General features: G+C 41.3%; 2 protein-coding genes across 4 annotated transcripts in view; one reads left to right on the top strand and one right to left on the bottom strand.

The window, feature by feature from the left end:
* The window catches only part of LOC122998453 (transcription initiation factor TFIID subunit 4-like), a 92,274-nt gene extending 87,551 nt beyond the window's left edge, over positions 1 to 4,723 (top strand). The window contains exon 14 of the mRNA XM_044375401.1: positions 2,389 to 4,723. Coding sequence (XP_044231336.1) covers positions 2,389 to 2,562 — 174 coding nt within the window. The 3' untranslated portion in view covers positions 2,563 to 4,723. The remainder of the gene's footprint in view (positions 1 to 2,388) is intronic.
* A 3,053-nt stretch (positions 4,724 to 7,776) lies between these two features.
* LOC122998284 (BTB/POZ domain-containing protein kctd15) overlaps positions 7,777 to 12,093 on the bottom strand; it is a 28,422-nt gene continuing 24,105 nt past the window's right edge. For all 3 annotated transcript variants that reach the window (XM_044375286.1, XM_044375206.1, XM_044375125.1), the window contains one exon: positions 7,777 to 8,930. In XM_044375286.1, the coding sequence (XP_044231221.1) occupies positions 8,772 to 8,930 (159 nt within the window). In that variant the 3' untranslated portion in view covers positions 7,777 to 8,771. The remainder of the gene's footprint in view (positions 8,931 to 12,093) is intronic.

Genomic DNA, 12,093 nt, shown 5'->3' with positions numbered 1-12,093 from the left:
ACATGTGGTCAGCCATGATTGACCTGATTAGGCTGGGGTCGCTCCCCAAAGTGAGGGTCTGGTGTGCTCTGGGGTGCTGAAAAGCTGGCTGTACCCACTTGCCCCTCAATCCAAGGCAGTCCCAGCATGTTAACTTTACTGGCCAGAGACGATAGATGTGGTTGAGGTAAGTTGGCGGGAACAGTGGCCCGGCTACCCTCACTCATCAACCAGTGTCCAGGGGTCAGAGAGTGTACTGTGGGAAACTTGAGACAAGGCACCGTCATACAGTGTACACAAAGACAGGGGGCGGGTGCTAGAGGGACTTTGGTTTGGTTCTTGTAAATTCATACCCATCATATGTTTGCAATTAAGGCCTGTCTGTACTGTGTGTTTACAGAGTGGTGCAATCAATGTAATTGTGAGAGGGTGTTCCTGACTGAAATGTCTGTCTTATTTCTCTCCGCCTGGGTTCAAGTGGGCACTTGCTGGATTTGTTTCCCAGTGTTTCTCATTTCCAAATGTAAATGCATCTCTTGATTTGTATCAGCCTCTGTATACACTCCCTTTTTTATCGTTCTCATTTTTCCTGGATCAAATACAAACAACAAGGGCTCCATTTCAGAGTGGGATGTCAGCTCAGATCTACTGTATGTCAGCAGCATTGTTTATTTAGAGAGAAAATCTGTTCATATTCCAGGCGATGTAAAGAGCCATAAAACATACTTAAATACAAATGATGGTTTCCCTTGCTGTCGGAACACGTTGCCAGTGTTTTCTCAGCCTCATGTTCAGCTATTTTAAGAGAAAAATCTAAGAACACTCAGCTGCACCTGAAGATCTGGACGTTATTAGTGCATCTTTTTGATCTCATTCATGCTCTGCAAGAGGGATTATTTTTCTTAATAGGAGGTGTATACTTGCTTAGAGGCCACAACATTCCTTACTATTGATACTGTCAATGTGTTTGCCATTCAATGAAGATTACTTCATTTTAGTGAATGTGAAACATAGTATTTCTTACTTCTAAACACTGTTTTGTTTCACCATGGAAACTATCCCTTAGACTACAACACAAAGACACAGATCTTCTTCTTCACTAAAGACAAAGTGAAGACAAATTCCCTGAAAGAGAAACTGCAAAACAGGCATCTGTAAAGGACAGAATAAGGCTAAAGAAACCCAAACAAATAAGTAGTCATTTAATATTTCTGATAAAGGGCAAAATTATTTTATTTTTCAGCTCATATAAAACACATGTACTAAAATACATATAAATGCATCATTACAAATAAAGTGAACCCAGAGCGCTCTCCAGCAGGGGCCTTAGGACAGGGGTAAGGTTCAGGTTAGGGTTTAGCATTGCTGTAGGTAACTATAGCGGTGCTGATAGCCACTGTTGATTAATATCAACCACGTCCACCAGTTTAATGCTCAAGGCTGGAATATTTCCACCTGTCTCAGTTTCAGGATTCCCATACAGCTTTGGAAGAGTATGGAAAATTGATTTCATCATCTCCATGTCCAGTAGAATTTTGAAATTGGGCAGAAACAAGACTCGGAGCTCACAACCACAGTAGCGGCTCTGTGAGGCTGAAGGCACAGTGATGCTTTGAGCTAAACGGTAACATCAGCATGCTAACATGCTCACAATGGCTATGTCCGAAATCACTCCCTTATTCACTCATTCACTACTCCCTATATAATACGCACTACATAGTTTACTCAACAGTGACCAGCACATTAAGATTTTGGATATGCACTAATCATCATCATTTTGCGGCATCACCACACAATGGTAATTTTCTCATCAATAAAATATGGAGCATTGCACTGTGGGATTGTTAGCAGAAAGCAGATGGACTCTACTTTTTTTTGTTCCATTGGTGAATTGTTGAGGGAACTATACAGTGGACACATTTACACACTCAGCATTAGGACACTCAAATAAAATGGCGTAGGGTTAATGTAGTGCATTAGCTCTAAACACAAAGTACTGAGGCTGATGGGAATGTCATTAGTTTTTTTAGGCAGTTGGTCAAGAACCAAAGTCCTGGACAAATTCTAAATTTTGAACTGATGATGGTGCTAGATGAAAAGTGAAGGGATCACCAAAGTTATTGCAGTTTACCTCATTTTGATACATGGTGCTTTTTCCTTTGGATGCTAAGCCATTGCAGGTATCACTGCTCACAATAGTTATCTACTGTAATTCTTCTGTTTATACCAAACACAGTGTTGCTGTAGGAAACCCTGGCAGTAGGTTGAATCATTGTCACGGTTTATTAAAAGGCAACATCAAAATGTTTGTGTTACTTTAAGACTTGAAAGCTATGATCTTTGGAAATAAAAATGTTAAGGAATCCTTTATAAATTCATCTCACCTTTTGACCCCTCCCTTGTCCTCAGGTTTCAGGCAGCACGGCGGGCTCCCCGGCCAGCTCATCCGCCCCGTCCACCTCATCACGCCAGTACACAAGGCAACGCATCACCCGCGTCAACCTCAGGGACTTAATTTTCTACATGGAGCAGGAGAGAGAGACCGCCCACTCCCTCCTCCTTTACCGCGCCCTGCTCAAGTAGCCTCTGCTCCGCTCAGCGCCCACCTCAACCTCCTCCTCCTCCTCCTTCCCAGCCACGTGCCTTCAGATCAGGTCTAATGTTTCAGCTCTGTGTTTCCATATGTACTGTAGTGATGTTCGATGTAGCTTTTAATAACAAGAAAGAGAGAGAGAGAGAAAAACTCAAAAATAAAACTGTTGTTCCGTGTCTTCTGCGTTTAGCCTCACGGTGTGTAGTTAGATCATTCAGTTTTAAGGCCATATCAAATTCTTTGTGTTGAAGTTGGATTTGTTTAACAAAGGAACAAAGTGGTTTTTTTTGTGTCGCAGGACTTGACCCAGAACTCGTTCCACGTATGTCAGGTAGCTGTTTATTTGACGTTCTTGGCAGTAGCTTCAATGAACCACCTCAAAGTAAGGGTCATTCTGGCGAAGAGAATTATGTTCACACCTCAATACAGCCTACGATATTCTCCACGAGCTATTTATTGAACATAGTTCAATGAATGTAGTCGAGCTGAACTCAATAAATGAGAGACTTTACAGATTTCTATACTAAGACATCATTTTGAAACACTGAGATTCCAAATAACAGCATCATGTTCAATTTGCTTATTGTATGTGTAAATAGTTCTTTTTGAATTATTTTACAGCATGTATATTTTTATCACATGTGAGCTTTGTAAGAAAAAGACTAACCCATGTGTCAATATTATGAAAGCTAATGTTTGGTAAAACCATGTGTTTTGAATGAGTTGAAATGAGACGGTTTATTCTGTTCACCTGTAGAGTATTTCTTATAAGTCAGACTCCCTCTGACCCCTCCGCAGAGGTCACTGAACAAAACGACAGTCCGCACTATGACACCGGTTTCTTATTGGTCACCATTGTTGCGTGAGTCAGTATTTTTTTACCCACACATAATGTGAACCTTGTTTTTATAAGTAGATGTTTGTAATTTGTGTCCTATCATGCCCACTTCTTCAACATCACTGTTTAAGAAGGTAAGTTTCGGCTCGGAGTGGTTCATGTTAGGTGTAGATGGGGTGGTGAGGTGGGGAAGAGTGAAACCTCTGATAAAAACAGACATTCCTTCATTTTTCCCCCTCACTGTCCTATTTGCACATTAATGACATTTTTAAAAATTAAAAGTGAACTATTCTCCATTTTGCTGGTGGGCCCCTGGAGCCCCCTCTAGTTTCCCACTACTTTGGAAATGATTGAATGGCAACAGTAGTCAATGAAGCATTTTAGTGCACAGCACTTATACTTGTCTGTATTTTGATCTGAAATGAAATATCACAGCTGTAAAGTAATGTTTAACTGTGGAAGGAAGCATTTGTATGATTCCAGCCTAAAATTGATGTCTTTTTTTGTATTACTGATTGAAGAGAAATATGGGGTAAAATGCTTGGCTTTTTACATGTCAAATTGCATCGTCGCCTTGTTAATTTTTTTTTTTTCAGATTCTTATTGTATTATGTAATATTGTCCATTATGTTTTTGTTTGTTTTATATGTGTTATTTCTATTTAACTTAATATCTTGGCCTCTATGCAGCTTTTCTTGTCATATTGAAATTTATTTAAATATGGGTGACATTTGAAACAATTGTTGTGCATTGTAAATTTAGACAGCACTTTTTTTAATATCTATTTTACCTGAACGTAAAGCTGTCACTGTATTATAGCAAAGAAATTACTCTTTTAAGTAATGAACAGTATTGCCAATTTCTGTCAAAAGACACTTATTTTTAATATATTTTCTTTTCTTTTTTTTTTTCTTTGATTGGATTTTATGCTTAACACATTTTCATAAATTTTATCTCCAAAGTACCATGTTTTAAAACAAGCACAATGATATCGATTGTGGTGAATTCAAAGGATTTTAATAATGATTTCTATGGTTTCTGGTGGTTTCACAGGAGGACATTTCTACTACTACAGCTTTTTAGCCAAAATATTAGGACAATATTACTGATGTAAACAGACCGGGGAAATAACATTTCAATGTAAGGATGATTTGTAAATATTGTTTACAAAACTATGTGTTTATTAGAACCACGTTATTTTTGGTAAACTCTTGTATATATCTTGAAAATTTCCTGTTTGTGTGAAAAAACAATACTTATGTATTTGTACCTATTTTGTAAAGGAATAAATAAGCTGTTTACTAAACTGAGAAGATGCTGACTTCATCTATTTCTTCTTGGTTTTTTTTTACTCAAACAGCATACACATTAAAATGTCTACATAGGAGTCTTAGCGGGAATAAAAAAAATGTAAATTTTACTGTTAAATGACTTGTAAATCTTAAATAAGTAATATACTTACTCTCTGCTCATTCCTTACGCTTTAAAAGGAAAAATAAGCTGTTATGTTTTTGCAAGACAGTTTTACCAAAGTCAACGCCTAATTCACCCTGCATAATTTCCACTTCTAACATTGCACATGCTAAGTAAGTGAGTCAAGCGCTGCTGCTCAACTATGAAAAGTCCCTCTAGGTTTCTGCTGCTAATTAAGCAAAAGCATTTTTGAAAAGACCAAACCGTTTAACTCAGTGCAAAATATTGGGGTTTGGGAGCATATTTTGTTTTTTTTTCAAGATCTTGGCCTACTCCTCAGTCCCTCTGGAGCTGTAGACTGCTGATCTGGAATCAGCCTTGACGACGACCTTCAACGGGCAGACGCAGACATGCTCGGGTATAGTAGGCCGATGAGATTTTTCTGGTTACATCAGCTCAGTTACAGGACACAGAGTTTGAGATCCTTTAAGTATACATGTCGACTGTATTTTTCATTGTGGCATCATCTGTAATTAACACGTTTATAATACCAGTAATACGAGCAGCAGTGAGTAGTTAACGTCTTGAACAACATGAGAGCAATGAGACACATCAGACAGATATACAGTACATCCTTTTATTATCGCAAATATGCAAGAAAAGTCAAATGGAGACACTGTAAATTAACACATGCCCTTTAATACCACAGTCTAATTGTTTTAAACACTTTAAATAATATACATTTGCACCTTATTATACCCTTTGAAATGTTTTAATCCATATGTACACAATGTAATGCTTTGAATTCTTTTCATTCTTTTTGAGAAGAGGACTAAGAGGTCTCTTAAAAACACGAGGGTCCTGTAAAACCCAGAGTCCTGATAATTCAATATACAATAACTGTACAGCTGACCCGCCTTAGAGGTGGTGCGAATGCCATGTGAACTGGCTGAACACTGACCAGTACTTCATCTGAAATGTCGGCATGTATGAACATGTCTGTGAAGTTTCCAGTCCTGTGGAGTTTGTCTAGCTCTGTAGTTAACCTGCCATATATACGCTGAGTTGAAAGGGGCATTCCAGGTTTGGTTATTGCTGCTGTTGGAAAAAAAAACAAACACCTGCAATTTTAGTTCCTTCCTCTCACTTTCTGTGTAGGTTTGAATGATCATGTTTTGTTTTTATTTAGAATTCCAAGACCCGTAGCTCTTTAAAGCTGTTAATAGCCCATTCTTTGATTTCAAAATGCCACATCAGTGAGAAAATATGCCTTCTTTCCTTCTTCCCTGAAAAAAGTATTTCTTACAGATGTGTGGTTTTAGTACAACATTGATCACTTTTGTTCAAGAACTAATCCAGATGAGTTTCCACACCTCATATCATCAGATCAAAGGCCTTGGGATCAGCAGCAGAGTTAAGACGCCTGGCTGTACAGTATGTTCTGGGACGAGCTGCTGGCTGCTCAGATTTGACTCATCAGTTTGTTTGGTTTGTTGCGGTGTGGTCCAGTGAGCCACAGCGTAGGAGGGCATTTTGAAAACCAGGGCATGGGGATGACACAGCAGCAGGGGGTACAACCCGAGTTTCTACTGGCACCACTGAGCTGGGAGCCTTCAGGGAGGCAGAGGGGGGTGAGAAGCGCTGTGAAGAGCCCAACATGCCTCGGCACATGAAAAGCCTGGTTGACCATTCCCTTTGAGGCGACTGGATGCAAAGGCGCAGGCCACTGGCAGGTCAGAACAAAGATGGGCTTGATTGTGAGAGGGACCCCCAGGGAGGACTGCGCTGGACTGGGAGCTACACTTACACCGAGCTCATCTTTATCCACTTGCTGGCTTTGCTTAATCAGCGGCCATCCGGAGAGCGCAGATATTAAAGAACATGGTCAGAAGAACAACTGCCCATTTTTAATGAACATATTTCAACTAGTTTATAAGAACAACCCCAGTTTAACTCAAACAACTGCCAGCGACCACAAAGATCAGAATGGGCTTCTTTTTTTTATCAGTCTTTTGGAATGGAAGAAACAGCATCTGTAAGTTACACACAAATATAAAACATGAAAAAATGGCCTTTCTTGTTTCTGTCTTTGATCCAGAAATGTTGAGAATAAGACCAAAAGAATGAGAGCAGGATAGAGTAAATGCCGCCCACTCGCCTCTTTGTGAATAACACACTGATGCTGGGAGTACAGTTCACTTTGGGTTCTGCCATACATACATGTGAAGAACCACTGAAATAATCTTGACTTAGAAGTGACAATATTGGTCTGAAGGTACTGTGAGATATTCTCAACAAAACTGTCAAGGCTGCAGGCCTGGAGGAACAAAGGTTGGTACCCTTCATACAGTTTTGAATAATGCATTGTGTCTCCTTTAGCTGTAAACTATAAAAAGAGACACCATCATTATGTTTGTACAATCAATAAAATAGGCACCTTGTCCCCTTTGGTACCTACAGTACAGTATTTGTTGTCTTTTGAGTTTTACCCCTTGACTGTTTTTAAATGTTTTAATATTCTAGCCTCCTTATATATGTTTTGAGAGAACAGGGCAGGGCAACTCTGTTGGAAATGTTTAAGTGCAAAGAAATATTAAGCATTTAGAGTACATCTCCTGCTGATCACAAGACATACTAGTAAACGTCAGCTCTCCATGTTGGTCCTCAAGTCTTTAACATTCTAACTCAACAAAACTGCAATACACTTAAGAGCTTGTGCAACTTCAACCTGAATTCCAAATTTAAGAACTTTCTTAAACTTCTGCAAAATAGGGAGAAAAAAAAAGTTTTTTTTGCTTGTGTGAGAGAATCCGATCAGAGACCCAAGATATGTTAGCTAATAAGCAGAAATTCCAGAGCACTTTTTTATGTGTGCTACACATTTGACTATAAACAATGTCGAAACATCCAGCTTCCATCCCCATTTGAACAATGGGACTTTTTCTGGCTCTGAATGCATTGCCAGCCAGATCGCTTTAGCCACATAGCCTGCAGACATCTGAGTTTCTGCAGTTACTGCCAAGAAACTCTCCCTCACAAGCTCTCAAAGTCTAATGAATACAACGTTCGTACATCCTTCATATTGGAGAAAGGAAAAAAGAGACATTAAAAATAATCCTATTAATAATAATTGTTTACACCATGTCATGATAAGAACAGCAAAAGGATCAAGAAGAACATACTTTAGAAACAACAATGAAAAACCGTAATAAACAATCAGTTTGGCAAATGATGCTGTTTTTCGGCGAGGCCCCGACGTCTGTGAGGCCTGTGGGGGGAGACTGGATGGGGTTGGAGGGTCACGGGGTCACGGGGATTGGGGCCGTTTGGGGGACTGCGAGATTGGATTATGTCCTCTTCCTGTCATCCTTATAAGAGTCCTGTCTGCCAAAGCTTCCTCGTCCCACAGCAGGCCAGACACGTCCCCGGTCAGACAAGACATGGGCTTCATACAGACACAGAACTGGACGAAACACCTCTGAGCGCTGGGATTGGATTCAAGGAGGGAGCAGTTGTGTCCTCCCAAAAAGGGTCAGGACACCTTTTTCACAAGAAGATGAAGGAAAAATCAAGCGGTCATGGTGCTAAAGTGGTTCAAGTGAGCTGCTGTTGAGACCATTTGTCATTGTTGTTTTTCATCTCAGTCCCAGATTATTTGGGTGTTACTGAACATAATCAAAAACTTTTGTTGCTGATGCATTTTTTTTCCTTTGTTTGGTACTACATTCCCCTTAGAGTTCTGCAGAGTTGGCGAGGTTAACAAGCCTCTGCTAATACTTAGGTATGTTTCTCGCTGGAATTGCAGGGGGCATTTTGGGAGGGTGGGAAGGAGGGGCGGTGGTGGTTGTGGTCCTGTTAGAATAGGGATGGGTCAGGGGGAGGCGGGGTGGGGTGGTGTGAGAGGATGGAAGGAGTATGGGGGGTTGGCAGTCCCTCTCCCAGAATGCTCTAGTCCAGGGGTTCCTGTTTTATCCTGATGGGCGTGTTGATGGAGAGACTCCTTCGGTCCTCACGACACAACACGTACTCGCTGAACTGGGAGGAGTCCACGCCACCTCCGCAAGACGCTGCCACGCTAAAACCTTTCTGAAAAAGACGCTCCAGAACCTGTAAAGAGAGAGGCAAGAGAAGAAGAGAGGCAACAGAAGGATGTTAATATCAGAACTGCCAATTAAAGTTTTACAAATAGATATGCAGGTTTCATGCTTTTTTAAATGTAAGCATGTAATACTTTCCAGCTTGAAAGTTATGCTTTTCTAAACAGAAACAGACCACAGTCAGTCATTTCCTCCCATAAAAATGATGATCATGGCCAATAGAAATGTTTAGTGATATCTCATTACCGGAATTTTAAGGGCGACCAGTCCATTTTCAATAAATGCTTAACAGCAGCAAATATAAGTAAGTCTTGGATAGGTATCCCTTTTTGACATGCATCCATCCTCACATCAACCTCAGATCTTCATCAGTCACAACATGCACCATGTGTCATTAACCTCCCCCTCCTCCGATCACATGGACTGATGGAAATGAAACCAGAGGGCTCTCCGACATTACACCACCTCTGCAATATTCATGCCGCTTGTGCTGGATTGGCTACTGAACCGAGGGCATGAGCTCAAAGGGATGAGGAGAGCGGAGTGCGAGCGAGGTGTGTTAAGGAGCTGAGGTGAGCTCAGCGCGGTGATTACTGGAGCTTCTAATTTGAGTAATGAGGCTGGGGTGAGAGGAGAAGTGAGGTCCGTGAGCAAAGGAGAGAGCGACGTGTGGGGAATGAGGATAGGGAGTTCTGGGTGATGGGCATGTGGACAAAGTGTTGGTACCGCAGGGAGAGAGCGGGAGACGGGAATGAATGTTAGTCCTCTAGTTGGAGCAACGATACACACACTTGTCCAAATGCAAATATGCGCCGACACAGACACGTGAACTCCAACATCACTTTTCTCTCCTCATCTGCTGTAATCCTTGTGGGATGTTGTTTTTTAGAGAGGCTATATCTAAATCCCTGTGCGAGGAGTGCCGTGTATTTACTTATTCCCCCGTCCTATTAATGGAGTGTGCAGCGCATGGAAATGAAAGGTCTCGCTGAGGGCTAAGCCTTGCTGCCAGATTCCGAGCCAGAGAAGTTCACGCAAAATAGATCGTTTTCTTCAGATGCCCATACACAAACACACACTGACGCACACACTTGTGGCAGAGGATGACCTCTCTAATTACAGGAGCAAGCACCCCATCGGAGGGCCGAAGTGGGGTGCTTAGGCCTCCAGGTCAAAGGGCTGCAGCCTCCCTTGACTGGGGATTAGCACACAGAACACAGAAGAGCCGATAAATCACACACACACAAACACAAACTTGTTGATCAGACCTGTAACCCCTCACTACCTGATTAAAACTAAAATGTGGGCCGACATGCTGCTTGTAAGCAGAAAGGACCACTTGGAAAAGTTAACCCCCCCCTCCTCCTTTTTTGTCCTCTGGCCATACAACGACAACAAACTGTAATTTGTGAGACAGAAGGGGCGGCAGACAGCTGATGGTGAGGATGGCTAATTAAGAGACCTGCCCAAGCATCAAACACTCCCAAATCCATGACAGACGACAGAGGAGCCTAACGATTATGGAAATGATATTACATAGCCTTCTTTGATCATTGCATCACATTGCATTTTTCCCCATCATCTCTTAACGCATGTGGGACTCTGTCATGTTCAGCAATGAATTTGGTCACAGAGGAGAATGGCCTGATCAATAAAGATAGGCTGAAAACACTTGTATCATTAATGCATGGCAACACAAAAGACTTAAGGATATTATTATAGATAGTTGTAACTGACTCAAGGATACTGTAATGACTATAAGAAGCCATAAAAAACTTTCACATTCAGTCTGACACAGTGAATTAGTGCCACGGGGGAATAAACAATACACTGAATAATTAAGATGTATCCAAGCAAAAGGTTTTAATGTCCACAGGACAATGTCCTGAAATCAATCCCAGCTGACAAAAGAAAGAAATGCGCCCTCTTAAAAAGCTAAAACATGTCCTGGTGGCTCAGTTTAGCACTACATACTTGTGACCGCAGGCTCTCAGATCTGAGCTTATGTTGTACTTATGCAGATTTCTCTGCTTACTTTCCTGCCTCACTTGAGCGAAACCATAACAAAATATGCTAACAGAGAGTTGCATGGAGCAATTTGATTGGTTGAAGTCTTATTCAAAGCATGATGATTTCCGTGAAATGGAATTACAACTAGTTAGCTGTCTTTGTTTTTTAATTTACTTGACCACATCTTTGAATTTACACATGGCCTTCCCAGAGTCCAGCATCACTGCCATCATACTTGAGATTTGGCAATATCCTTATTGTTTTCAAAACGGGAAATAAGAAGACAACAGTACAGAAGATATGACAACACTTTATCAAAGTTTACCAGTTTTATCCTGAACTTTAATACTTCTTCTCGTCTTTTCCTGCGTGTGATTGAAACAGACGCTGAATAAAAGCTTCTCTTTGCCCTCTTCATCCCCAGTGATCCTTACACATTTGAAACATAATAAACTATTCTTACTGTTGCAAGGTCGACTTGGCTGCACAGGGATCTGTCCCCCAAACGCACACACATACATACACACACACACGCAAACACACCCCATTCAACTTAAAACCATCTCACTGAGCTGCCACTCAATCTGGGGTCGCCAAGGGGATGAGAAGTGGATATATCAGCCTCACTCCTCTAACCTCTCAGCATCGTATATTTCCAACACAGTGAAGATGGCAAGGCAGGAATCAAAGTGGATGAGTCTCGGGGTTGGAAACCGGAGCACAATGTAATATTGATGGCCACCGGAGTGCACACACACACACTTACAACACCTCTCTTGAGGCGCTGGAAGACACTTGCTCCTCATGGCACAGGGCTGAGAGTTGATTGACACGTATGACACACACACACTGTAGCATGTGATGGGCGCTGCACTCAGGGGGTTGCTTTTGTTTAACTATGCACAGTCTTTAATATGTGACAGGCAGCACTAACTGCAGTCTCTGCATCGTATCTTCTGCTTATTGCAAGCATCTGGCATAAAACAGCCGAGAAGCTCCAACTCTTTCTAATTCTCTGAGCCATCTGCCAGCTTTTTTAGGAATCACAAGCGACAAAAACACTTTGACAGTGTAATATATTCTTATACTATTTGCAGCACATTATCAAGTAGCTGTGTTTCTGGAACTGACACGGCAGAGCTCACCGTAACAAATGGACAGTT

The sequence above is a fragment of the Thunnus albacares genome, chromosome 1 (genome assembly GCF_914725855.1).
Source record: "Thunnus albacares chromosome 1, fThuAlb1.1, whole genome shotgun sequence".
In the NCBI taxonomy this organism is placed as follows: Eukaryota; Metazoa; Chordata; class Actinopteri; order Scombriformes; family Scombridae; genus Thunnus; species Thunnus albacares.
The sequence above is the reverse complement of the archived record's forward strand: the minus strand, read 5'-3'. Positions and strand labels throughout refer to the sequence as shown.